Raw genomic sequence first — 26,695 nt, 5'->3', positions numbered from 1 at the left:
GAAGATCGATGCTGGAGTGAATTGTTTATAATCTGGCTTTAGGCTGACTGCCTGTAGTGAAGTGTTATCGTTGGTTCGTGTTATGTTCTTTATAGGCGACTATATGCAAGCCAGGCACAGTGTAACATGAACAACCAATATCGGCTTGATAAAGTAGAACTTTGGAGAATGTGTGAGGTTGATTGTTGTTTGCAGATGCAGCTATCCTCCTGCAGCTACATAAGTTGGTACTGTACATATCTTTCCTCTTCACTGCTGCAGTAGACCCACCATCATGAATAAACCACCAACTCTCAGCTCATATAGTCAAGCCCATAGCAGGAGCTTTCTCAGTTTACATCTTAGCTTCCTGGCATACAGGTCGCGAGGTAAAACTTTTCCTCACTTAGTATGAGCTGGCACAAAAGCGACTTTGAAGATCATATGTACATTGCTATCTATCCATGCGAAAGCGCCCCACCAGGGCGACTATGGCTAAGCGGAACTAACTACATTCTCGAAGAGAGCAACAAAAAAAAAGAGAAAACCACAGGACTAGCACCAAGATGTACCAGATATAAGGAACAGCCTTTGCTGCCATCTACACGAGTGAAAGAAAATAGAACCCAAAGGTGCAGAGCTGTCATCCCTCATGTGCAATACCGGCTTGTCCCTCTCTCCCTGCAGAGCCGCAAGTGAGGTAGTTGTAAAGACTGACGCGGGAAGAATACTATAGGGATCTTAAGGAAAAAAAGAACGAGAGGCACTTTTCTTCTCTGTTGTTTCTTCTTTTGAGGTCTCATGGTTCACGTCACAGACGTTTTGTTGCGCCTACCGGGTTCGTCTCAATGGCAGGCAACCTGGGGAAGAGGCTACCACCGAAGCTTATTTTCTTTCTCTCTTCTCCCCCGTTCCCAAGAGTTGAACGGCATGCATCTAAGTCATGGCGTGGGTTCTAGTCCACTCTTTCGCGGTCTGTATGGCAGCCGGCTCATCCTCCTTCCAGCGTTGGGCGACGTCGTTGGCGAGCGGGTCGTCGGGGTTCGGGGCACCCAGCAAGGCCTGGATTGAAAGTAGGATCGTGCGGATTTGTAAAGCGGGGGACCAGTTGTCTAGTTTGGTGGTTAGTTATCATCCCTTTCCCCGTGGCATAAGTTCCGTAAAGGACATACTCTTGAGCACGTCCAAGCAGATCCGTCCCAGCCGGTCGATGTTGGGGTGGTAGATCTTCGTCAAGAAGCGGATCTTCGGGGGAGTCATGGGGTAGTCCTCGGGCAAAAACAGTTCGAGACGGAAGATGCCACCTTCAAAAGCGAGTGGTTAGCGGCCACTCAGGCCATCCCTCGCAAATTTCCAGACGATATACCTTCGTACGGCGACTGTGCAGGTCCGTGGATCGAGACATCGAAGTAGCGCAAGTTGTCTTCATGCGGGACAGCGTTGATGCCGGGAACCCTGCGGATGGAGATACGTTAGCCAGTCTTGTAGGAGACGAGGACTCGAGGCAGACTTGACTTACGGCTCCGCCATCAAGCGCTCAGTTTCCTTGATGATTCTCTTCGGCAACGCCATCTTGGACCTGTAGATTGAAATGAACTTTAGTATACATCCAGACCCTTGGGTTCCTAGCGCCTTCAAGTACTTGAAGGTGGGGCGGGGCTTACGGTTTCTCTGCTTTTGGCCTGTCTGGAGAGTGACAAATGAAGTTCCTACACCAAGGGGAGAAGAGAAAGCAAACCAAAAAGAAAACAGCAGTCGACCAGTGAGCTGCTTATCGAGAAGGAAACAAAAAGAAAAGAAAGACCAACAGCGTCAGTTGTCTATACGTGATCCTCTTCCGGAAACTAATCTGAATCGACGTAACCCGACAAGAGGGGCACTGCATTTCGGGTATTTGTCACCCACCGCAATATGCACGGGTTGCTCGGAACGCCATCCGTGCAGGTGCCTTGACCCGAAATGGAAAGTCCGGATTCCCCCAGACTTGTGGAGCTGCGACTGAGCCTCAGTGTCTCGACTCCTTTGGGGCAGATGCGCTTGCTTGAGGTAGGCTTACTTGTGAGTTAGGCCAGCTTCATTGATGAGATCTTTGGCTAATAGCGCGCTTGTTCAGCTATCTCTAGCTCATTACCTCTCTGAAGACCCCGCATGTCCATTGCATGCAAAGCTTCGAACTTCAACAGCTCCATACTTGCTCAATGCGCGCTACTGCTTCCTCCCAATTGTCCATTATTCGCAATTGACCGGCCCTTTATGTGAGGGAGAGTTCGACATGAGACCAACACGCTTTATCGCACACAATCACATCTTTCATGCTTAGCATTCCTGCTTGAATTCGATACTTTTCCAGGGTGTGGATAGCAGCCGAGACGCAGCGCAACGACGAAGGAGCTTCCGACGGCCCGTCCTGGCCAGAAGACGGAACCATGACGGACACCAGTGAGCCCAGGCCACCGACGTCGGCCTATGAAAGTCCAACATTCGGCGAAGATAGTTCATTTCATGTGGAGCAACCTGTTGGGTCTATGTCCATATCGCCATGTGGACGGGATGTGGTGCTAGCTTCCAAGGAGGGTCTGCACGTTATTGATCTGGACTCGCCTTACTCCCCGCCCCGGTACCTGCCCCATCACACACCGTGGGAGGTCGCGGATGTCCAATGGTCGCCATTCGCCGCCCGAGACTACTGGGTCGTCAGTACATCGAATCAGAAAGCACTGGTCTGGAACTTGGGGATGAAGACTTCGGAGAGTTCAATTGAGCATGTACTGCACGCCCACACGCGGGCGATTACCGACATCAACTTCTCGGCGCATCATCCGGACATGTTGGCCACCTGTGCTGTTGATAGTTTTGTTCACTGCTGGGATCTGCGCATCACCTCCAGGCCCGCCATATCATTCTCCGACTGGTTTGCTGGCGCAACACAGGTCAAGTGGAATCGACAGGACCCTAATGTGATTGCGAGCTCGCATGACAAGTTTCTACGGATCTGGGACAAACGCATGGGCGCGTACCCGATCACATCTATCCAAGCACATGACACGAAGATTTACGGCCTCGATTGGAATAGAGTACGGCCCGGGGCTCTCACGACTTGCTCCCTCGATCGGACGATCAAGTTCTGGGATTACACAGTCAATACCGAGGTTCCCGAGAAGCTCATCCGGGCACCGTTCCCCGTGTGGCGCGCACGAAACACCCCATTCGGTTGGGGTGTCTTAGCCATGCCGCAGAGAGGTAACAGTGATCTTCACTTGTACAGTCGGAGACTCGGAGAGGGTGCCAACCCCGGCGAGGATCTTCCGTTGGTTCACAGCTTCCCGGGGCATAAAGGTCAAGTGAAGGAGTTCCTATGGAGAGCTCGTGGGGGTATAGCTGATGGGATTGATCATAGAGATTTCCAGCTCGTCTCATGGGGCACCGATCGAGAACTCCGATTGCATAGGGTTGACCCAGATATCTTACAACGAGTGGGCTATGAGAAAGGAAAGTCGTTTATCTCTAACTTTAACATTACCCGTAAAGGTGCGGTCTACAAGTCCTTTCGGGATACGAACGCCGACCAAGATGATGAAGACACAGGGTCCCTCTCGCCGAAGACCCAACAAAGCGCGACGCCACAAACCTCCCGCAATAAGGGGCTGAATACTATCTCTATCCCATATGCGCGCGGCTGGACCCAAGGTGGAGGCAACCCGGACTCCAGGATAGGCATGCAGGGGCGGACGAACGTTCGAGCCGATACCAACCCTATCGCGTGGATGCGCGGCGTGAAGATTTCTGGCTGGGACATCGAAACACTGGGTGATGAGATCACTCATGTTGGGGAGAAGTTCACCAAGGTATCTTTTGAGTCCGTTGATGTCAGGCAAAGGAAAGCGATGATTTCCCTCAACGGCCCGTGGGGTGCTGATGGCGACTCTCTTTTCTTGAAAGTTGATATCAAGTTTCCAAGTGATTACCCCCGGGCTTCCATTCCTATATTCAACGTACAGAAGACTGCCGCAGTTACCGATGAGCTTGCCGACAACCTCGTGGCAGAAACCCGGAAGATAGCAGATACCTACTTGGCTCACAAGCGAGGCTGCTTGGAAGGGGTACTTCGTTATTTACTGGGCGAAAGCACACTTGAGGAAAGTATGGCATGGATCTCTGGAGAAACAGCGGAGACTGTCAAGTCCCCAATCAATGGCCAGCTCGAGGGAGAGGAGTCAAGCGACGAGGACGAAGTTGGGCTATCCCAAAGCCAAGACTTAGGCATGAGCTCGGAACTACTTCGTCCAGTCAATGCCAACGTTATGGTGCCTGTGGCTAAGGGATGTGGTGCGTTGTGGGCAAATGACGGCCGTTTGGTATGCTTTTTTCCCTCCAAAAATGATAAATCGGCAGAATGGATGGAAAACCTAGGCCTGAGAGAGATGTCTAGGCTCTCGAGAGCCGATAAAGTTTTTGAAGGGTTTGGCCGATTGCAGACGAGCTCGCCTGGTCCGCGGCCTTCTGCTACGATTGCCAGCACTGATGATGGCGCATCAGAGTATTCCGATGACTCGGACGCGGAGAGTTCAAGCTCTTCCGGGTCCTCAGGTATCTTATCAGGGTTGCAGCACCGATTCCCGACTCCTCAAACATGGAGGAGTGGTGGCAGCCTGGGGATTTATAGGCCACGCTCTACAGATAATTCCCAGAGGTCAACAGCGGGAGCAATGACCACGAAATCGTCTGATCCACCTCAGAACGTGATATCGATCCACGACTTCAGTGATATGCTACCAGCGAAACGCGAATTGGCTGTCGGATATCGTATCTGTGGCAAAGCCACGGATGTGTGTGCCCATAATTCTGCCGTCGCTCTCGATCACGGGTACCACGAGCTAGCTCGAATCTGGGGCCTCCTAAGGCTCATTCTTCATAACCGGAAATCATCGATGCCTGCCTCTAGTCTAGACCAACTAGGAAGGCCTCGGCGCATTCAGCGAAAAGACAGTGCTATTGATCTTACTTATGACGCCAAGAGCCATAATAGGAGCTCGAAGGGGTCCCAAGCCTCGTCAATAAGATGGGGGGATCACCCTTTTGGTAGTCACTGGCTCATCCCATCTCTATTTGATCACTTCGAACGAATTGGCGATGTCCAGATGATCGCGATGCTGTCATGTGTCCTGCACGAACCAAACACTGAAGAGATATCGGCGAAGGAGAAGGTTCATCACAGTAGGAGTGTCTCTAAGCGCATGGAAGAACATTCATTCTCGTTCGACTTTTACCCTCCGCATACAGTGATACAAAACAAATCACATACTGCGACTCCCCTTGCCACCACACCAAAAGACAGCCATACAACTCCCATCACACACAGTTCCGGACGCTCATCCTCCGAGATCTGGCGTGTTGACTCCACTCCTCCCTTTTCTACGGGAACAACTCCCCCGCTGAACTCTCGAGTTGCGGCCCTACCGGCAGACCGGAAAACCTGGAGCCAAAATGTATCCATAGCAGCCTCGCCCGATCAGCAGTCTCAGCCTCGAAGTGCATCGGGGCTTGGTTCTGTTCTTGCCTCTTCCCTTTCCCGGTCTTTCACCTTTGGGCCCTCTTCGGCGTCCCCTCCTGCGACTGCATTGTCGAAGAAGAAGCAAAGTCCAAGTGGCAGCCTACATACGACCGGTGGATCCGGTATGTGGGTTACCAGTGCTCTTGCGGCCAAGCCTGCTTCGGCGGTTCCGGACTATCTGACTACCTCTACCGCGCTTACTTCACAAACCCATTCCGACACGGAAAGTGAGCGACCGTCGCCTGCGAAACCCCGGGCGAAACTGCAAACAACATTCAAGAATCAAAATGCCTTTGACAGCGGTAGCTCACAGAACACGTTTCTTGACCCAAAGAAAGAAGGTCTATACCATTCATATCGAGCAGCATACGCCCACCTCCTTTCAATCTGGGCATTGCCCGTACAACGCAGTGAGGTTCTCAAAATTGGCGGCATGGCTAGTCCTCTCAAGGATCTGCATGTTCCTCGCCAAAATGCCAATGGTCACCATGATTCATTCTCTTTCCCAATCTCAAAACATCGGGGCGCGACCACGGTGCCTATTGATGAGGAGAATCGAGGCCTGGACATTCAACGCCACTGCAATAAGTGTGGACAGGCGCTTCAACATTCGATCTTCGCCACAAAGGCTGCCGTTGAAGCGTTGACTTCCAAGAGTCACATGAAGGGGACTGCGACATCCACCGTCACGTGCCCCAACTGCAAACCAAAACAGTCACTTGCTCTGAAGTTGCCGTGTGTTATATGCGGCGAGGTGGTGGACGGAATGCTTATTCCTTGTCTCGGCTGCGGTCATGTCAGCTGCTTTGATTGCCATCGAGGCTGGTTCTCCATGGCTTCCGCAGACACTCATCCTGATGATCACGCCGAGGAAGACGAATACCGATACTGTCCGAGCGGCTGCGGGTGTAAATGCTCTGATTTCATTGACAAAGATCCCGCCTCACCCTGGGACGTAACCACAGACCCAACGAGTCCACAAGAGCGGGAGAGCACCCACCATCGGCATCGAAGTAAAAAGTCTGATGGGGCAGTCTCCACGAAAAATTCCGGTGAACAGGCCACGGCACCTAATAGTGCTCAACATGGAGAAGACGCCGATCGATCGCAGAGCGTCTCGCCTTTTGCATCCCTTGCGAAAGGCCTGGGTGGAGGATTGAGCAGAGGGCTGCGACTACGGGACGACAAAAGAAGATCGAAGCTGTCGTCGACTTCGTTTGTCCCCAAGAAGTCTTCGATGAATCAGGTTGTTGAGAATAGATGATGGTCATTTGTCTCTGTGTTTCTAGCTAGCGACGTTATGTATACCCCTTCGGTTTTTCTTTGTTTTGGTAGCTCTAGGGTTAGGTGCTGGGATTAATCCTACTTTTGAGATATGGTCCGTTTACGATAAACGATCACGTAGGATAGAGCGAAAATCTGGTTTGAAAATGAGCTTCTGCTTGCTTTATAATCAGTCTGTTGTATGTGTTACCATGCAAAGGTCATAGAGACACGAATGATAAGATCTCGACATGGAGAGTATCAATGTGCTGCCTGAAAGATCTGGCCACGAACCAACCGCTTATCGGCCAATGTCGATAACACTCCGCCGTCATTTCTCGATCATTGACCCACGCCATCCACTCACTTTGTGACCTACCTCATCTTCACCACCGTCCGACATGAGGAGTGGGGTATCTCAGAACTAGACGCTATCTTAATCTTACTCTTACGTACCCATTGCTGAACCACTATGAGCAACACCGGCCTTGTCGCATGGGGCGTTCCCCGGCTGGCGGAGCTTCTTCCGTTGGACCAGGAATCGCTCACCCAGATCATCGACTACGCCGCCAGCCTCTCCAAGGAAGAAGGAGCCAACCACCTCAAGAATCTCCTGGGCGACTCGCCGGCCGCGTTCGAATTCATCGCTGCCTTCAGCTCCCGCCGTTCGGCCCCCCCGCCGCAGCGCTCCGTCGCGTCCTCACCAGCATCGACACCCGCCCCCGTCCCCTCAAGCACATCCTCCGCACCTCCCAGAAACACCAGCAGCAGTTCAGGCCGAAAAGGTAAGAAGTCAAAGCCACCGCTCCACAGCGCTGGCCCTGTGCGCCGGCCCGAGAACTTCGGCGACGTGACCGGCGGATACAGAAAGGAGGATCAAAATGAGGATTACATGCCTGTCTCGATGTCAGGCCGGGGTCGACCGGATGCGAAGCCATCTCTGGGTCTACGAAATCTACCGGTCACATCTTCTCAAGGATCATCCGCTACCTCATCGCGCAACCAGTCGCCCGCCCCTCATCGGCCTACATCCATCACCACCACCACCACCAGCAACAACAACAAAGCCTTACCCTCAGCCGCGGGACCCGTCATCTCGGATCTCTTACCTAACGTGAAGTCGAAAGCAGCCAAGTCGACGGCGCGTGGCGCCGCAAATGCAGGCGGAGGAGGCACGTCCTCCTCGTCATCGATCAAAGGCGGCGGCGCCCTGACGACAACGAACATCACCGACCTGACAGCCGCGATCGCCGCGCTGGAGGTATCCACGAACCCAACGCTGGGCCCGGGGGCCCGGAAATGCACGTGTTACGCCAGCATCCACCCGCTCTTCGACCCGGCGCCGAATTGTCTGAACTGCGGGAAGATCATCTGCGCGCTGGAGGGGCTGCAGCCGTGCTCGTTCTGCGGGACGCCGCTGCTGTCGAGCGACGAGGTGCAGAGCATGATCCGGGAGCTGCGCGCGGAACGGGGCCAGGAGAAGATGCGGGCCCACAATGAGAGCGTCCAGCACCGGGATGGGGGACCGGGGCTGGGACCGGGAAGCAACAGTACCAGCAATAATAAGCTGGACGCGGCCCGCGCGCATCGCGATAAGTTGCTACAGTTCCAGGCGCAGAACGCCAAGCGCACGCGGGTGGTGGACGAGGCGGCGGACTTTGAGACCCCCAATGTCGCGTCGACGCTGTGGATGACCCCCGCACAGCGGGCGCTGGCCCTGAAAAAGCAGCAGCGGATCATGCGGGAGATGGAGGAGAAGGCCCGGCCGGAGTGGGAGAAGAAGAAGACCATCATGAGTTTGGATATCAAGGGTGGTCGAGTGACGCGGGTGTACCAGTCCGCCGCGGAAGCGACCGGATCGTCGAAGGTCGCGGAGGAGGGGGAGGACGATGATGACAATGAGGCCAAGGCTGCGCGGCGAGATGAGGCCGATCGTGGAAACAGCGGTGGCCATGCGTTTAGCAACAATCCGCTTCTGGCGGCTGGCGGGCTGCTGCGGCCGGTGTGGAAAACGGCCGACGGTAAGCAGCCCGAGACGGCGCGCAAGGAGCGCCAGCCAACCTGGCGGCGGGTGCAGGATGATAACGATGATAACGAGCAGTGGATTCTGGATGGCGGGGCGCATGGGTATACATGATCCTATGGAGGCGCAAAGATTCTGGCGTCACCGTGCAGTTCCTTCCTCTCTCTCTGCATCCAGGAGTGAGTATGTTGGCTTGTACATACTCAACGCTCCCCTTGCATAGTATCTCAGTGTGTTCTCGCTGGTTGTCTCAACCACAGCAAAAATCACACTACGTATCTCTCAAGCTAGCGAGCCATTGTATCCTTCGGTGGGGCACAATGAAAGCCAGAGCCCGTATTAATTTCGACTTTCAGTAGACTTTCAGTAGACTCTCGTACTGGGTAATTGCTACGTTAGAATGTAGCTAGAGCTCGTGTTCGGAAGGGCGATACCTGCTAGGTAGTAATCCTATCAATAATAATAGTATCCTATAGCCTGTCAGACGTTACACATCAGACATATGCCGCATTCAATATTAGTTCTATACACTATACACCCCACGGAGAATGAAAAGCATAGCCAACAAACAACTAGCTAACCACCAACAAACTCAACTCAAGTTCCCCCGCACTAAAGTACCAGACCTGCTCCGCTGGATCATGACGCCAATAAATCAGCCGTAAGGTGAGGAGGGACCATGGACCATGGAACGCAACAACCAGCCAGTTAGTCAGTCACTCGCCCAAGCTGCTAGCTGCTGCGCTGCGTAAGAGCCCGCAAGTAACCGAGAAATCAAAGGTAGGCAGGGCATTATTAATTCAAAGACCGGCCGCTCGGTTGGTATATATGCACCATGAGTTTTAGCCATCTGCATCTTTCAATATAACCTATCAGTTGCCCCCACTTTTGCCCAGTGTCTTACAATTCACTTCTTTACTCGAGACATCACGAACCGAGAGCGAGAAGTGACGTTTGCGGGGAAGTTGGCAGTGCCGCCGTATACAAGCTCGGTTCGAAGCGGGTAGATTCGGCCAACCACCACTTACCATTTGCGGAGGGTCATCGTATTCACCTGTAGGTATCAGCAGCTGCAACTGAACACGAGTAAGTGGATTGATTAAGTACTGGCTGGTGTGGTACTTATACGACTGCTACCTACCTTATTAACACTTGTTCCCCCCTTCGTTCTTCAGGTCGAGGGACCAACACTTCGAGTTACATCTATAAAGCCAGTCCCCAGGCAACTAGGGCAACAGAAGGATGTTGAGCCAGCTGAGCTGGGATGCTATATCATTATCCCCGGGCGGAATCGCCTGGGGTGTGCTTGGGTTACTCTCCGCGGTGGTACGTGCACATCGATTTACCCTCGGATTCGCCCTATCGTTGCTCTTTCGAAGAATACTAATGGGATATGTATGCAAACAGACCCTCGTCTACACCCTCTACAACCGCTACCTCCACCCACTCCACCACCTCCCGGGCCCCCTGCTCGCCTCGCTCACCCCCTGGGTCCAGCTCTATCACGGCCTCCGCGGCGACCGCCACCTCTGGCTGCACGCGCTCCACGCCCAGTACGGCAGCCACGTGCGGGTGGCGCCCAATTTCGTGTCCGTCAACACCGCACAAGGGCTGCACGACATCTACGGCCACGGGAAGCGTCTCAAGAAGGCCGACTTCTACAATGCGTTCCCGGCCATCAAGGGCGTCTACAACACACACAACGTCATCGATAAGACGGCGCACGGCCGCAAGCGCCGCGTCCTGAGCCAGGCGTTTGCCGACCATGCGTTGAAGAGTATGGAGGATGTTATGCTCTTGCATGTGCGGCAGCTTTGTAGTGGGTTGATGGGGAGACAGCAACAGCAGCAGTATCCACCGGGAGGTGGAGGTGAGGAGAAACAGGGGCAGGCAGTGGTGCAGGATCTGGGCCGGTGGTTTAGTTATCTCACGTATGATGTGATGGGGGAGTTGTGTTTTGGGAAGAGCTTTGATATGTTGATTGAGAGTAGTCGGCGGAGGTTGGTCGAGTTGGTGGATCGCGCGGCGAATCGGCATTATGTTGTGAGTGTTTTTCCGTCTGTGGTTTCTGGTGGTTTTGGCTGACATTGCTGGGGAACACTTCCAGTGTGGTCTGTGGATGCCGCTTGATCGATGGCACCTGGACCAGATCTTCATCCATCGGTTGACCAACGACCGCTGGAACTTCATCATGAACTCCCGGGTCGAGGCCACGAAGCGCGCCCAGGAACGCACCCAGGCGGGCCACGACGCCAAACGCGATTTCTTCTACTACCTGCTGAACGCCCGGGACCCGGAGTCCGGACAGGGGCTGACCACCCCGGAGCTCTGGGGCGAGGCCAACGTCCTGATGATCGCGGGCAGCGACACGACGTCGACCACCCTCTCGGCCACGGTGTTCTACCTGGTGCGCAACCCGCTTGCGATGGAGCGGCTGAAGAACGAGGTCCGCGGGGCGTTTACTTGTGTCGAGGACATTGTCTCGGGCAGCCAACTCAACGAGCTGGTGTACTTGAAGGCTTGTCTGGACGAGGCACTGCGGCTGGCTCCCGCCGTGCCCGGGGCGCCTCCCCGCGAGGTGATGGAGGGCGGCGCCATGGTGGACGGGGTGTTCCTGCCTGAGGGGACGGATTGCGGGACGCCGACCTTCTCCATCCACCGCCAGGCTGCGTACTACCGGCAACCGGGTGCGTACCTGCCGGAGCGCTGGATCGAAGGCGCGACGTGTAAGACGGAGTTCGAGTCCTGGGAGACCAGTAAGGAGGATGTCGAGGTCGCGCGACGTGCGTTCTGCCCGTTCAGCATCGGTCCGCGCGGCTGCATCGGCAAGAGCATGGCGTTCATGGAGATGCGACTGACGATTGCACGGTTGATCTTCCTCTTTGATCTGGCGTTGGCCGACCACCGCGGGGAGGACGCCGAGGGCCACTTGGCGCTGGTGGATCACTTCACCAGTTCCAAAGAAGGGCCCAATGTGACTGTACGAGTGCGTACGTAGCTAAGTCGATGTAGATTGAGAACACCTAAAGCACAGTACATAACCTCGTCAAAATCAGATCCAGCCTTATAGTGCACACAGTAGAAGCTGGTTGCAGGGCCGATAACAAAGTAAATCGACGCTATCGGAAGGACACGTGCCGGACACGTGCCGCCATCCCCAGGCAGCGAGACAGACTGCCCTTCTCTTCCCCTACATTCCTCTCCAACTCCCCTTCTTACATATCAAGAAATCAGTCACTCGTTTATTTCCTTCGATTTCTCGATCTTGAGACTCTCGTTAATCTTTTTTTTTGCCTCTTGTTTTGCTTTTATCTTCCATCTTTTATCGTCACAACATCGACATGCCCCCTTCGGCGCTGACCACGACCTTCATACAATCGACCTTCCTTAATGCCATTGCCAATCTCCTCGCTCAGGTCATAGATCAGTACCATCGCGGTGTACGTAGCTTGATTTCCTTTTTCCGTTGTCAGAATCCCACCCAATGTCCCGTGCATGTATAGAAAAACACAAACACGCTATATACTTACAAGAATACACGGTGTCCTCCTCAACATTAACCTATGTCATGCATGACTAACATGATTCGGGGGGAAATGGGAAATTGGGGAATTGGGGAATTGGGGGAATAGTTGGGGGGTTAGTGGTGGTAAGTGGGTGAAGAGAGAGAGGGTCCTACAACTCAACTCAGGATCTGTTTCTTTGGGGTTCTGAGTTTCCCCGCCTTTGCCTTTGCCGTGCCTTGCCCTGCCGTGTCTGTCGAAACGGTGAACCCTTGGGCCTTGTCTCCAAATGATTTTCCGGATCATCCCGAGTCCGAGTCCGAGTCCGAGTCCGAGTCCACTGCGGGAGGCACCAACCCTATGATCCATGATGTATACATCGATTTCCTAAACGGGTAATCTGTATACATCTGGCAATCCCTTCGTGTCATGTCCCCAGGACATCATACACTTACCTTGTTCATGCTGAGAGACAGACCTACCAACACCAAGTTCTAGCTTCTCCCCCTGCCCTGCCTAAAGTCTCCTCCCGAACTGCAAGCCCATCCCCCAAACCCCCAAACCCAGAACAAACCACCACAACACAAACCCCTGACCCTCACAAGGTATCACCCCAGAGCCCCAGCACCCCAAAAGCAAACCAGAACAACCAAAAACCGGACCCTCCCTAACCTCATCCACCCCTCCACCCCTCCACCCCCAACCTACCCCCCATTACCCCCTCCCCCTCCCCTCCCTACCCCCCCCTAATTTTCCTTCCTAGAAACCATTCCACCTAAACCCCACCGCCCTCCTCCAATTCCTCATCTACGGCCTCCTCAGCGTCCTCCCCAACTTCCTCTGGCAACGGGCCCTCGAATCCCGCTTCCCGGGCTTCCCCTCCTGGCGGCGGGGGTGGTCGGCGCTCACGACGACAACCCCCAGCGGCACGAGTCCAGCAGCAGCAGCAGCACCACCCAAAGGGGAAGTATGCATCTCCATCCCCATTCCGCTCGAGGATGCTGCGGCGAAAAAGAAAGACTCCAAGGAGAAGGGGGAGTTGGGGAGATTCTACCCCCGCGCCAACAGCAGCAGCAGGAGCAACAACAACAACAACGGAGTCCGGAACTTCCTCGCCAAATTCCTGCTAGATCAGACGGTGGGGTCGGTGATGAATATCGTGCTGTTTGTGGTGTTGATTAATTTGTTGAAGGGAGTGAGTTGGGCGGGGTGTTGGGGGTTGGTGCGTGAGGTATGTGCTCTCTTTACCTTGACCGTGGTTGAAGTTGGGGGGGGGGGGCGAAGGCGGGGGGTATCGCTATGATCCCTTGATGGCTGGGGATAGGGTGGTGGGCTTTGGGTTAGGTGACTTGACGATGACGATGCTGACTTTTGGGCTGCGGCAGGATTTCCGACCGATCATGATGGCGCGGCTCAAGTATCGGCCGCTCGTCTCGGTGCTCATGTACACGGTGGTGCCGGTGGACCGGCGCGTGGTCTTTGGGAGTGCCTGTGGGGTGATCTGGGGGGTGTATTTGAGTTTGTATGCGGTGGTTTAGCCCGTGCCAAAATCTGGGGTCTTGGATATGGGCTGCATAATACTTCGTTCTGTTCCACACTGGGTGCTTGGGGCTTGGGGCTATTCTGTCAAAGAACGATAGGGGCTCAATCGTCAACCATAGACTAATAATGCTTCGCGTTCATATCATATTAGCATATTACAGTACATCACCCCGCCACTGTATAAATACCCCGACCTGCCAACCGAAAAGGATAAATCTACATTACGTCCATGATGTAGCAATCTGAAACCCAGCCCCAGACTTTATAGAAAGTGTAAAAAGAAAAGAAGATTGCACTTTTGCGAAGCAGAAGAAGGAATCAGTGCAGTCACTCCCAGCCTACATCAAGCGGCCGTCCGCTCAAGCCTTCGTCCCTTGACGGACAACCATTCAATAGGCAACGCGCCCACCAGCGCCAGCGCTCCCATCGCCACGGCCACATAAAACGTCTGCATGATGGCCGAGTTGTACGCCTCCAACGCCTGGGGCAGCGTACTCTCCGGCACGACGTGGCGTAGCATGGTCGCCCCGGCTCCCATCACCTGGCGCACGTCCAGCCCCGCGATATGCCCCAGGTTCTCGCGCAGCTTGTTCTGGAACACGTTCTGGGCGACCGACACGAAGATCGCGCCGCCGAGTGTCTGCGTGAACACGACGATGGCCGTGGCGCTGGGCACGTCGGCCGGGCCGAGCGCGGCCTGACACACCAGCATCGGTTGCTGCAGGCCGATGCCCGCCCCAATCCCGATGATGATCTGGTAGCCGATCCAGTGGGCCGCCTTCGAGTCGGGCTCCAGCGTGCTGAGGAGGCCCCCGCCGACGGCCACGAACACCGGCGATGCCAGCAGGAATGGCGTGTAGTACCCAAAGACCGAGATCAGGACTCCGGCGATCATGGCCAACACGACGACACCCAGCAACATGGGCAGGTTCATGATGCCTGACTTGGTCGCTGATACGCCCTTGATTGCCTGGAACCAGATCGGCAGCTATTTACTTGTATATTAGCTCCTCTCTCGTTCCTTCTTGACACAGACACAAAAGCAAAGAAAGGGACACTCACATAGTAGACGAAGGTGAAAAACGAGCCGCCCATACAGAAGGTGAAAAATGCCCCGCCCCAGACGTTCCGATTCTTGATCAGTCTCGGTGGGATAGTGGCCTTGTCCTTGCCCCAGATCTGCGTCCCGATGAAGCACAGAATGAGTAACCCAGACAGAAGGAACAACGCGATGATGCGGCCATTGTTCCAGGCGTAGGTTGTACCGCCCCACTGCAACGCCAGGAGCATGCATATGACACCCGGGAGAAAGAAGGCCGTGCCTGGGAGATCCAGCTGAGACACTTGATCCCTGAATCCGTACGTGCTCTTGACCGACCTAGGTGCCTTGAAGAACATAAGGATAAACAGGATGGTCAGCCCACCGATGGGCAGATTGATGTAGAAGCACCACCGCCAGCTGAGGTGATCGGTGAAGGCGCACCCCATGAGCGGCCCGGCCACACTGGCCACGCCATACATCCCGGCCAGCGTGCCAGCGTAGACCGGTCTGCGTTCCAGCGGTGCTGTTTGGGCAACAATCAGCATGGCCCCGGAGAAGAGACCGGCTGATCCGACCCCAGCAACGGCCCGGCCGATGATCAAAGCCACTGAATTCGGGGCTAACGCGCAGATCAACGACCCGACCTCGAAGATGGCCAGTGCAATCAGATACACCCATTTCGTCGAGTAGAATGTGTACAGCTTGCCGAAGATCAAGGTGAGCGCACATGTCGTGAGGAGGTAGGCACTGCCGTACCAACCCACGTCGTCCAGGGAGTGGAACTGATCGGTGATCTTGGGGATGGCCGTGGCCAGGATCGTATTGTTCTTGACACGAGAAGAGAGTCAGGGGAGCTCCACACGTTAGTTTCAATTTGATGAGATCACTTACCAAAGCAATACAGAATAGAGAGATGGAAAGTCCGATGAGAATCAGGGCAAGCTTCCAGGAAGTGGGATATTCTGGCTCTGAACCAGCAGCGTCATCACCATGACGCGAGCTTGTTGACTTGGCCTCATTCAGCGGCACATGGATCTGAGAATGGAAGGACGCTCCACGGGACGAGTGTGCAGGAGTACTGTCACGATCAGTGGACTGCATCCTGCTGGAAGCAGCCTTTCTCATCTCCCTTCTGTTACGCGGAGGAGTCAATTCGATCGACGACGCTTGACGAGACATGGTCCCTGGATGCAGGTAAACACGCCCTCTCTGTGGTATCAGTCGAATAGAGTCACGATATCACCAGCAAGATGTAGACGATTCTTGGACTAGCATGGACCGATAGATTGAATCAACGGTAAGGTGAATGGGTGAAGGTGCCGTGACAACATTAGAGTGTACCAACAACGGCAATGTCAATCAAATGGAAAGAAAGGAAATGGCAAGACGAGATCACTGAACCAACACTGGCCAGCAGGCACTGCAGAACAAAGTCCCTCCCCAATTGGGAACCGGCTGTACCACCGGACCTTTTCCCTTTTTCCCTTTCCTTTCCACCCTGACGGCGTTTGTCGTCATCAGAAGGAATCCATCCATCCACTGCAGACACGACAGTCGGGGAGCATGACTGTAACCCCATGCTGACTGTGGTGTCCATCCCTGCTGCATGCTCGTGTCCATTCCCAGAGGTCTTCTTTTGTATGGCCCCGGACTAGCTCACCACCCTCTCTCTGGCCTGGCCTGGACTGGAAGAGGTAAGGAAATCGGGGCTGAACGCATGCAGTGACAGGTGGGATTGGGATGGTCACACAGGCTATGATGAGTGAGCCATCAACAGCTGCATGGCACGGCCGTCCGTGGAGTCTTTGCCTGCTGTCGTTCGGACATTCGGGCGGATATCTACTTCCGCGGTCCGGGGATAGAAGAGCTTTCCATCACACACAGGCCTGTAGTTGAGTGAATACATCCTCATCAGCCGGTCATGAGAGGGAAATGGGGCCGTGGAAGAGGCTCTTAGCTCTTGCTCAGCCGAGAGGATCATTGCCACATTACTCCCCATGCGGGCTTGATCACAATGTTTCCATCTGGGCGAAGGGATATCCCTACCCCCGAACTATTGCGGCCTGATCAACTGAGCATGACCAAAAGGGCCCGTTATTATGCTAGCAAGAAAGGTAGAGCTTATTTGTTATTCCGAACCGGTAAACCTAGGATATATTCACAAGATGTGCCAATCAAACAGTTGTGCAACGCCGTAAAGCATGATAGTGTATCCAGCACCTCCCTACTTCCCAGCCGCTCTGCCAACACCTGATCCATGCGGAATTTCAGCCAGTTCCCTTGCGGGTCCGAGTCCAGACTCGGCGTCAATGCCTGATATCCTAGCAAAAGGCCGCTCAATCCAACGAAAGTTGAAGCAACATTTGAAAAATCACCGAAAAAAATCAGATGCCCCCAGTCCCTCAATGGCCACGCAGGCCGCTGGTGTTGGGCTTCTTGGCATCCTCTTTGCTGGCGACTAGAGCGATCAGAGCAGCACCCACACCACTGCCATCCTTAGAGATACCAATGCGGATCTTCTTGTTACCGGCCTCGCCAACCTCGGGGACCTCGCGGAGCGCATCCCGCATGTGACCTTCAAAGTTGGGGTAGAACTCCACCAGACTGCCATCCACACCAATATCCACGAGATCCTCCGACTGCAGCTTGCCAGTGGAGTGGAGAACAGCCGCCAGAGGCACGGCAGCCAGACGAGCGGCACGCTTACCAATAGCATGTACCACGGTCTGGATGGCTTTGCAATCGTCGTTGCTGGGGTTCTCGATCTTCAGGTGATCCTTCAGGGCCGTCTTGATCTGATCCAGGTTCTCGGTCTTGTCGGCCTCAACCAAGCTCAACAAGCTAGTGTCAATGCCCCACTGGCGGAAGAGAGACGACTCCTTAGGGACCGAGACAGTCGACGATGCGCTAGACTTGAGGAAACCCAAAGACTCGTTGCCGTGCATGTCCAGCATGACACGGCGCAGGATCTCACCCAGGAACATACCGGAGACGCGCTTCTCGAACATCTGAATGCCGGGGTTGTTGCTGTCCGCGTCCAGTTGCTGGTCATAAACGGTGTTGGGAAGGACGCTCAGGTGGTTGTCGAAGCTGCCCCATTCGGCGTTGATGATCATCTCCCCGGTAGACTTGTCGTACGAGGAGTGTTCAATGGTCTGCATCTTGGTGATGCGGTCGAGCTTCTCGACATAGGCGCCGTTGGTGCCCGTGCCGAAGATTGCGCCGAGGAAAGTACCCGTGGCACCAGGGGAGGTGTAGGAGCGAGCCATCAAGGTTCCCACGGTGTCATTGACGAGGGCGGCCACACGCACGGGGAGATCCAGCTCATCAATGGCGCACTGCAGCAACGCGCAGACATCCTGGCCCACGGCATCGGGGATGTCAAAGCCCTTGGTCCAGCGGATCAAGGTACCCTTGTTGATGCCCAGCTGGCGGACGGGGAAACTGAAGGTGAAACCCAGGTCGAAGAGTTCCTCCTCGCAGTTGTCCCTCTTCTGGTTGCGGCGTCGAATGTGTGCCTCAAAGTGCTCGTTGTGGTGAATGCGCAGGAACGACTCGATCTGACGTGCCAAGAACAGGAACAAATCCTTGGCGGTGCCGGAGGACATAGTCTCCCGAGGGATCATGATCTTCGACTGGGTCAGGGAGAAAGTGGTGTCTCCATGGAGGTCAATAGAGCACACGCGGAAGTTGGTTCCGCCAAGGTCTACAGCCAAATACAATCCCTGTCGTATGTCTGGTCAGCTGGCGGGGTCCGGATCGATCCGGAGGGAAGAGGCCCGGCGCCTGATTCTCTTACCTTTTCTGTGCCATTGGGTACAGAGGTGACGAAGGTTGGGATCTGGCTCAGGGTGGTGTGCTCCTGCGACAAGCCCTCGTCCATTTCGCGCACGTACTCTGTTACACCGCGACGCACTTCGTCGGCGGGGTAGTCAAACTGGCGGGCAATCCGCACAGCCTCTTGGAGAACTGGGGAAGACATGATGACGATATTGATGTGATGAAGGAGGGGAAGAGAAGAGTAGGGTGAGAATGTCGCAAGGATGACGAGGAGAAAGAAAATGGAGAGAATTCCCGGAAAGAGAGAAACTGGAGGGAGAGGCGGGGGAAGGGGAGGGGAAAGTAGTAGGCCGGAAGAGGGAATAGACTTGCGGAGAGAGAGGGGAGGAGTGAGATCGAAGTATGGAGAGGAGGAGTGGATGAGTGAATAGACAGATGAAGAAAGGATTTCTGGAGAGGGAGAGAGAGGAGAAATGGAGCAGGTGGAGAGGGTAACAGCAGGATAATAAACGAAAGGACAGAAGGACGGAGGAAAGAGAATAATACGGGAATAATGATGAGACTATCCCATTTTCATGGCGGGGTCGATGAGGTCAGTCCGTCGCGGGGCGCCCAAGGGAAAAAAAAACCAACGACAGGGCCGGGTTCGCCGGTCATCGCCTTCGCCTGTCCAGTTCCCGAGTCCCCTTCCCGATTCCTACGGTAACTATCCAGTAACTATCCAATTCTGATTCAGTATTCATTATCCAACAGTCCCGGTAGCGAGTGCACTGTCAAGATTCCATGACGTACAGAAACCACGAGTGCTGGTGGAGGATTGGGTCGACCTTCACCGGTGAGGGCAAAAGAGGTTTAGTAGGGAAGGAAATGGAAGGGGCCCGATGGAGAACCTGAAGCCTTTCTGCCAAGTGAGTCTCACGATCGTGCGGTATTACTCAAGTATCCGGTCGGATTCTGGGTAATTTTCCCCTGATGATGAGACATGTGGCCTCCCACATCTCCAGATATGCCTCTGATCTGGGGCATATGGAGAGAGAACTAAACTGTATACAGATCAAGTAACACGCGACGAAGGATTGGTCCCCTTTCCCCTGCAGAGTACAGAAGCTGTCAAAGACAAGAACACCATCGATCATGTCAGCTGCATCTCGATGATCATCGGGCCCTGCCTACTGTAGACAGAGACGTAACCTTAAAAGAACAATGTTCCGGGGGCAGGAGAGATTGATGGTTGGTAGCATCACCATGCGGGAGGGATGGGATACGAACAGGATCAGGCGACTTCGAGTCCGTACCGGATGCGGTATCAAGCACCAGGCCACGAGATCAGGCACTAACCAGGCACCAAGAGCCAAGGCATCGAGGCAGAAATATCCGATCTGACACCTCAGGCATTCAGACATCGAGGCACCCAGACATTCAGGCAAAGATGAGGAAATCAAGGCACTAAGGCAGGAGCTATCCGTCGTCACTGACTAAGGGCACGTGACTATGACCGGCGGAAGTCGGCTGGGAACGCAGAAGCATCAAGATGCAATCCCCTCCGCCGACAGTGGAATTGTCCCCGATCCGTGCATTCAGCGGCCACTCATTACCCAGCCTTCCTCCTGAACGTACCATCGGTCTTCGTGTGGCTGACGGACTCAACTTATTTCCTTTTTAACGAACCCTCACTAACACACCCCTCAATTCATCACATCATGGGCGCCGGCAGCTCCAAGCCCGAGGCCTCGGCCGGCTCGACACACGTTTTCACGAGGTATGTACACATCACAGCTGAGGCAGCTCGCCTGCATCATGCTTGTGTGTCTCTCCAATCTGCACCCATGCGCAAAGAAAACGAGATTGGCGCAATTGCGCGGCTCAATGGGTTGGAGAAACAAAGGTGACGATTTCGTCACGACCCTTCCAACCCGGGAAATCACATACCTCAACACCTACCATTCAAGAGTTCCAATGGCGCCTGAATCAGTCCGAACCAAAGCAAACTTGAAAGCTAACAACAACTCCCAATTCAGCAACTCCCCCGTCCAATTCTCCTCCAACCTAGTTGAGTCCCTCCAGAACAACACCGAGGTACGTTATATTGAACAATCCAATCCACCCCCCCATCCCCAAATCTCCTCCACAACCTCATCCACCCAACCATACTAACTCTTCTAAAAAAAAACAAAAGACCGACTCCTCCCGCGCCAAAGCCCTCGAACTCCAGATCCAAGAGCGCGTCTCGGAAGAACTCGAACGCCTCCGCGCCCGGGAACAGCAGACCCTCGCGGAGATCGAGAAGCGTCTCGCCGAAGTCAAAGACACCGCCACCTCTTCCTCTTCATCAGCATCCTCCACATCCACCCCGAACATCGCCTACCCGCCGGGCTCGCTAAACCTGGATGCGCCCCGCATCCCCTTCGCCGGCCGCGAGGCCACCCCCGCCGCTGCCGCGGCCCCGGAGGCCCAGAAGCCCATCAATCTGGATGTGTCGCGGGACTCGGTGAACTCGGAGATCGAGGAGCTGCGCGCCCGGCTCGAGGGCCGGCGGCGGTTGGCGCAGCTGGACGGGGAGGTGGAGAAGGCCCGGGCGGATGTGGTGGGTTGTCTGCGGTTGAACGACCGGCGGCCGCTGAACTGCTGGAAGGAGGTGGAGAGCTTCAAGCGCGAGGTCGCGAAGATGGAGGAGGCGTTTGTGGACCGGATTGTTGGTTAAAGTTGGGGATAAAATGGACAGACAGACAGAAAGACAGAGTCGATGTGCGGTTGCTTGGATTGAGAAAGAGAAGGGGGGGGGGCGGATCTTGGGAACATGCGTCCACTGACGTTGTGTAAAGTGTGTTAGTTCTGTGTGAGTGTGTGTATGTGTTAGCTATGTTGTTTCTTTATGAATAGATTCGATTTTTGTGCTTGTTTTTTCTCTGTTGATTTGTGTCAATGCTACGCACAGATCTGTCAAGTTGTGGTTTTATCTTAGTTACTTGCTACATAGATTCAAACACTTGTCTCCGTTTACGAAAAGGTAGACTCAGCAGGGTCTTCCTGACAACATACACAACTCAGCATGGGCATCACTAAGAAACCTAACCAAGACTTTTCAAAACATTCACCTTGAACCAGTCTTTCCTTCCCATGGGATCATTGATATTCAACACCCACCTCGAACCACCCCTAATTGACATCCATAAATTCACTCTACAAAACTGCGGGGTATCATGAAAAACCGAAACCCATCCACATACAACATACAACCATGAAGAGCATTACCTCCAACACAAATCTCATCCACAGCTAAACAAGCTCCCAATACCCCAGTCGCCCAACCAATTCACCCGCAGACCGAACTATGCACATGTTCTTCTTTGCCTTCGCTTTGTCCTTGCTGGCCGGACCAGTAGTAGCCTTCCGGACCTTGATGATCTGAATCGACCCGATACCTGTTCCCTTGCCCTCCGCCAGGTTGTAGTTGCCCGTCGTGACGAATCCAATCAGATCATCCTCGGAGGGAAGCCGGAGGTGTGTCTGACGGTCATCGACCGTGTCGGCGCAGGGGGCTATAAGTGATGCAGCGAGACGCTGTTGGGCGTCTTCTTTACTTGGAGGCTTGTCGGTGGCGGTGGTGTTGGCGCGGGACTGTTTACTTTGATCGGTCTCCTTCGAAGCGAGGGAGACCCAGCGCTGTCTGAGGTCTGGGTCATTGGTGGGGAGACGGTAGATGCGGGCTCGGGGAGTCGGGGTGCCACGGCTGACGAGGGAGATGCGAACTGTGGCAAGGGTGGCGTTATCAACACTGACTGATCGATCACTGAGTGCGCGGGATGCTTGTGATGACGAAAGTTGGTGGATATTCAGCGGTGGAAGGCTCGTAGTAGCATCAGCAGCAGCAGCAGTATCCTTCAAAGTGATATCTGCTTCTTTGTCCGTCTTCTGCGCATCCTCGGCAGCCTTTACTGGGCCCTGAACGAGTCTTTCCCAATCGCATGCCCAACCTCGGCCGATTTCGCCTTTCTGACCATTCCGCAGATCCAGAGAGTCGAATTCGACCCGACGCCCCTTGGGCCGTCGCTCCCATGCCTTTCTCGCCTCCTCTCGCTCGCGCAGACCCCATTCCCACCCGGCACGGGTTCCGGGGTAGTCGCCAGGGAACCAGGGTTCACCGGATTCGAACGCCAGCTGTTGCTGCTCTTTGAGACCTCCGAATCGGGGGATGCCTCCGCTTGACAGCGGGTAGTACATCAGGCTGTACCAGACGGGGAGAACGCATTTCCAAGGAAGCAGGATCGTCCAGCTACCCGGGGCGTTGTTGTCCTTCGATTGCGCAGGCGATCGGCACGCAAGGACGAGGACAGGGATCTGCGGATCCGTCTCCTTTGCTGGGGGGATTTCTCCCGGCCCAGCTGCTGAGCGTCGCCGATTGATGGCCTTCTGGCTCGGCATCTGACGCGCAGCGGCCAGACGCGCACGGCGATCAAAAAGAGCCGGTGCCATCTGGGTACGGTCCGGGTGCCAGTCAGAGAGCAGAACCGCCAAATTCTGCATGTCACTCTCGGATGTTGGGGGTTTCAACGTCTTTGGGGGGTGGCTCAATCGGGGATCGGAGACAAAGAAGGCGAGCAGCGCCTCTCTCGGTAACGAAGCAGCGTTGGACACCCCCAACAAGGAGCTCCAAGTAGCCTCCGGGCTATTCTGTGCGAAAGGCTTTCCATCCGCGGCGACCGGCTTCAGGGAAGCGATCAACGCCTCCGTTGACCCGGGGCCAGTGATTTCAATACTACCAATCTCGAATCGGAGATCCTCGACCATGACGGGCGGGTTCTGCTGTTTCGAGATTACCAACACCTCATTCCACAGCTGCAGGAAAGCCGACGGGTGAACACGGATCCAGAGCTTCTTGCGTTGCTGCTGCTGCTGCTGCTGCTTCTTTTGTTTCCCAGCAGCAGCATCAACATCCAACATCTCCACATCCCGATCCTCACCCCCCGTAGACCCAGCAGCACACCACACCAACATAACCTCCGCAATCGGTCTCCCGCTCTCCCCCTCACCCGGCGCAGCAGCCTCAAACACCCAAGCCCGTAACCCTCTCTTTCCCTCCCTCCACTTCCTCCCCTTAACCCCCCAAGCACCCTGCCCCGCATCACCATCAAGCCCCAGGCCCCTCAAAACAGCCTCCACCGCCGCCCCCGACCCCTCCAACTGCAAGGTAGCCATATAACTCAAATCCCACGCCACACAGCCCCTCGTACCCCTCGCCCGATGCGTAGGCCGATAACTCTTCTCCGTCGGCGACAACGGCACGGCAAACCGCCACAGCGGATCCAGCGAAGTGGTCATCTTCGCCCGCTTCGCATGGAACATATGGGTCGGCAGCCAGGTCTTGCAGCGCTGACGTTTCCGGAACCGGGCCTCGGGCGGCGCGGGGCGCGAGAGTCGGTTCTTCTTGATCTTGGGCACGCGCGGCGCGATCTCGAACGCATGAGTTGTTGCCGCACCCCCGGTGTTCGCCGCCGCCGCCTCCTCCAGTTGTTGTTTGAGCTCAGCCGCCCGCTGCGCCCGCCGCTGCAGCCGTTTCGCCTTCGTCCGCTGGTTCAACCCCTGTAAGCGGCGCGCCGTCTCTAGGCGGATGCGCATCTGTTCGGTGGGTTTGCGGGTGCGCGAGTTGACGGTCGGGGTGTTGTCTTCTAGCATCTGTGCGTATACCAGAATTCAAAGGGTTAGCAAAGGAGAAAACTATTTACCCCCTCCCCAAAAAGATAACCCTAGCCAAAAACAAAAGGCGGACGTACCTCTCTCCTCGCCCTCGCCCTCAACCGCCTCGGCACGCGCTTAACATTATGGCTCGCCGTCCGCCGCCGCAACGCCCGCGGCACCTTCTGGAACGCCCGACTCGTCAACGCCGCCCGCGACCGCTGCATCCCGGCCTCCAGCGACCGGATCTCGAACTCCCGGGCCTCGACGTAGGCCGCGACGTCCAGCTCGCCGGTGACGGACAGGGCCGCGTCCGAGGTCTGCACGGCCAGGGTCCGGGCGTCGAAGGTTTTGGCGCGCTTGCGGGCGGCAGCCGCCGAGAAGCCGTTGTTGCTTTTGCTGTTGTTGTTGTTGTTTTTGTTGTTGCCATTGCGGCTGCTGGTGGTGGTGGTGCTGTTGTTGTTTCTGCTCCCCGCCGTCGCCGCCGCCGCCGCCGCCGCCGTGCGCTTCGAGGGCGGGTTGGACGCCATCCGTATGATTTTGAAAAGAGTCTTGAAAAAGATAAAGGAAATGAAAAATGACTGGCTTGGAAGTGGATCAAAGAAACAAGGTGCAGGTTAGGTGGGTAGAAGCTTTTGTTTTCACCCTCTCCGCTTCCCTAATCCCTGCCTGATTGTAACTTCTGTCAATGATAAAATGATGGAATGGGAACAAATGCATGGCCGGCACATGGAAAGGTTCAGGTTTAGCGCAAGTCACGCTCCCGCCGCGCCGGCCAAAACAGCCACACACAAAAAAAGGCACCCACCAATGACAGCCACTGGAGGGGCTCAGTCTTCAAACAACTTAATCTAAACGCTTGCGAGCTTCGGGCTTAAAATCATGTAGATCCTTGCAAGCCAATGGTTGGCTTGATCTTGTCTCTACAATGTCTTACAGCTTCTGTGTATACCGGCCTGCTTGTTACGCCTTCTACGTCGACGACTCCAAAAGACTCGAGACACTTTGACATCATTCACTAAAGTTACAATGGATCAGGTTTTGATTTCATAGCATCGTAATGCGCTGAATTTCTTCAACTATCTAGTGGGAAGTCTAGCTCTTTCTAACATGACTTTTCGTTTCGCCTTTATTCCAGGTCATTATCCCACAAAGCTAAAGGTCAACGCCATCTATAAAGCCCATGCAACCTCTATGGTATTGGAAATTGGTGCATTTACAGGTTCTTGAGGATGGTCTCGGCGCTCGAGAACTGTGATGAACGTTAGTGGTCGATCAAAAATCCCAACGAGACAAGTAGCTCAACGTACCTCGAGGTGGTTCTTGGCGGGCTCGCGCTTGGCGTAGGTGACCTTGCCGTGGTCGATGATGATGGCGTAGCGGCCAGTGCGGCCCTCCTCATCAGCCCAGCCGATGCTCTTGGAGAAACGGGCCTCGGGGTCGGAAAGGAAGAGCTGTGATTTGTCAGTTGAGGCTCAATGGGGCAGTGGAAGAGGACGAAGAACATACGAAGTCATCACCAGTAACGTTGTTGGCCTTACCCCAGGCGCTCATGACGTAGGCATCGTTGTAGGCAAGGACAGCAACAACGTCGACACCCTTGGCCTTGAGCTCGGGGAGCTTCTCGGCGTACTCGGGGACGTGACGGGCAGAGCAGACAGGGGTGAAAGCACCGGGGAGGGCGAAGAGGACGACCTTCTTATCGGCCCACTCCTTGGAGGCGTTGTAGTTGATGGGGATACCGCAAGCCTGGATCTCCTTGCTCTCCTCAGCCCAGGGGATGTAGCTATCAAGCAGAGGCGAGTCAGTGGAATTGTTGCGAGGTCGATAGCGATGCGGTGGCAAGGAGGTATTGCCAGAGATAGTCGTGCATGCAGGAATAGACAAGAGATAGTGAGAGGATGAACTTACGAGAAGACGACGTCGGAGGGGAAGCTGTCACCGGGGTTGAGGCCAGACATTGTGATGGATTGGTTGTGTGTGAGAAAGGTAGGTTGAAGAAGAGAAGTGAGAGAGTTGTTGATGAATTGGAAGAAGTGGGTTGGAGATTGGTTTAAATACGTAAGAGAAAGAGGGAGAAGAGAGGACGGATGGAGGGAGGAACCCGTGGCGGGTTAAATATATGCTGATGGGATGGATGGATGGTTCTTGCCGGAAGGCGTGCCTGTTGGCAGGCCAGCGAATTAACGCGACGATACGGCAGCGACGGCCCGTCTAAGGCGCCATAAGGTGATCCGAAGCAGAAAGATACCGAATCAATTGGATTCTTACAGTGAATTTTGGAGGGGGGCTGTATTATCAAGAAAGACCGCCCGAGACTGAGCCTTGGGAGAGCCCCG

The 26,695-nt window shown here is 54.8% G+C and overlaps 9 protein-coding genes across 9 annotated transcripts; 4 read left to right on the top strand and 5 right to left on the bottom strand.

Annotated features, from left to right (window-relative positions):
- Positions 1-681: 681 nt before the first annotated feature.
- On the bottom strand, positions 682-1,857 carry ASPACDRAFT_114640 (E2 ubiquitin-conjugating protein UBC13). The gene is made up of 5 exons (XM_020195818.1): positions 1,644-1,857; positions 1,499-1,558; positions 1,346-1,434; positions 1,152-1,283; positions 682-1,091 (listed from the first exon to the last, which is right to left on the bottom strand). Exons 2-5 carry the CDS (start codon positions 1,549-1,551, stop codon positions 916-918), a joined length of 450 nt encoding a protein of 149 aa, XP_020058391.1. The 5' UTR covers positions 1,552-1,558; positions 1,644-1,857; the 3' UTR covers positions 682-915.
- A 548-nt stretch (positions 1,858-2,405) lies between these two features.
- On the top strand, positions 2,406-6,794 carry ASPACDRAFT_114637 (Mtc5p; the record flags this gene model as incomplete). The annotated part of the gene is made up of 2 exons (XM_020195817.1): positions 2,406-3,507; positions 3,565-6,794. The coding sequence occupies 2 exons, from the start codon at positions 2,406-2,408 to the stop codon at positions 6,792-6,794; spliced, it is 4,332 nt and encodes a 1,443-aa protein (XP_020058390.1).
- A 759-nt stretch (positions 6,795-7,553) lies between these two features.
- ASPACDRAFT_76498 (uncharacterized protein) lies at positions 7,554-9,076 on the top strand. Its single transcript, XM_020204722.1, has one exon. It carries the CDS (start codon positions 7,698-7,700, stop codon positions 8,928-8,930), a length of 1,233 nt encoding a protein of 410 aa, XP_020058389.1. The 5' UTR covers positions 7,554-7,697; the 3' UTR covers positions 8,931-9,076.
- Positions 9,077-10,058: 982 nt separating this feature from the next.
- Positions 10,059-11,814, top strand: ASPACDRAFT_50795 (cytochrome P450; the record flags this gene model as incomplete). Its single annotated transcript, XM_020202398.1, has 3 exons — positions 10,059-10,142; positions 10,224-10,859; positions 10,924-11,814. 3 exons carry the CDS (start codon positions 10,059-10,061, stop codon positions 11,812-11,814), a joined length of 1,611 nt encoding a protein of 536 aa, XP_020058388.1.
- A 2,390-nt stretch (positions 11,815-14,204) lies between these two features.
- Positions 14,205-16,004, bottom strand: ASPACDRAFT_50794 (MDR family MFS transporter; the record flags this gene model as incomplete). Its single annotated transcript, XM_020202397.1, has 3 exons — positions 14,205-14,849; positions 14,924-15,730; positions 15,795-16,004. The coding sequence occupies 3 exons, from the start codon at positions 16,002-16,004 to the stop codon at positions 14,205-14,207; spliced, it is 1,662 nt and encodes a 553-aa protein (XP_020058387.1).
- Positions 16,005-17,276: 1,272 nt separating this feature from the next.
- On the bottom strand, positions 17,277-19,033 carry glkA (glucokinase glkA). Its single transcript, XM_020195816.1, has 2 exons — positions 18,703-19,033; positions 17,277-18,628 (listed from the first exon to the last, which is right to left on the bottom strand). The coding sequence occupies exons 1-2, from the start codon at positions 18,883-18,885 to the stop codon at positions 17,306-17,308; spliced, it is 1,506 nt and encodes a 501-aa protein (XP_020058386.1). The 5' UTR covers positions 18,886-19,033; the 3' UTR covers positions 17,277-17,305.
- Positions 19,034-20,383: 1,350 nt separating this feature from the next.
- Positions 20,384-21,384, top strand: ASPACDRAFT_58428 (Mic19 family protein; the record flags this gene model as incomplete). Its single annotated transcript, XM_020203344.1, has 3 exons — positions 20,384-20,442; positions 20,702-20,759; positions 20,860-21,384. The coding sequence occupies 3 exons, from the start codon at positions 20,384-20,386 to the stop codon at positions 21,382-21,384; spliced, it is 642 nt and encodes a 213-aa protein (XP_020058385.1).
- Positions 21,385-21,648: 264 nt separating this feature from the next.
- On the bottom strand, positions 21,649-24,980 carry ASPACDRAFT_114628 (ribonuclease P/MRP protein subunit POP1). Its single transcript, XM_020195815.1, has 2 exons — positions 24,455-24,980; positions 21,649-24,356 (listed from the first exon to the last, which is right to left on the bottom strand). Exons 1-2 carry the CDS (start codon positions 24,884-24,886, stop codon positions 21,960-21,962), a joined length of 2,829 nt encoding a protein of 942 aa, XP_020058384.1. The 5' UTR covers positions 24,887-24,980; the 3' UTR covers positions 21,649-21,959.
- Positions 24,981-25,404: 424 nt separating this feature from the next.
- Positions 25,405-26,375, bottom strand: ASPACDRAFT_76493 (peroxiredoxin family protein). Its single transcript, XM_020204721.1, has 4 exons — positions 26,268-26,375; positions 25,866-26,142; positions 25,667-25,810; positions 25,405-25,608 (listed from the first exon to the last, which is right to left on the bottom strand). Exons 1-4 carry the CDS (start codon positions 26,315-26,317, stop codon positions 25,573-25,575), a joined length of 507 nt encoding a protein of 168 aa, XP_020058383.1. The 5' UTR covers positions 26,318-26,375; the 3' UTR covers positions 25,405-25,572.
- Between the last annotated feature and the right edge of the window lie 320 nt (positions 26,376-26,695).

Source organism: Aspergillus aculeatus (genome assembly GCF_001890905.1).
Source record: "Aspergillus aculeatus ATCC 16872 unplaced genomic scaffold ASPACscaffold_4, whole genome shotgun sequence".
In the NCBI taxonomy this organism is placed as follows: Eukaryota; Fungi; Ascomycota; class Eurotiomycetes; order Eurotiales; family Aspergillaceae; genus Aspergillus; species Aspergillus aculeatus.
This window is presented reverse-complemented; position numbering and strand designations above follow the sequence as displayed.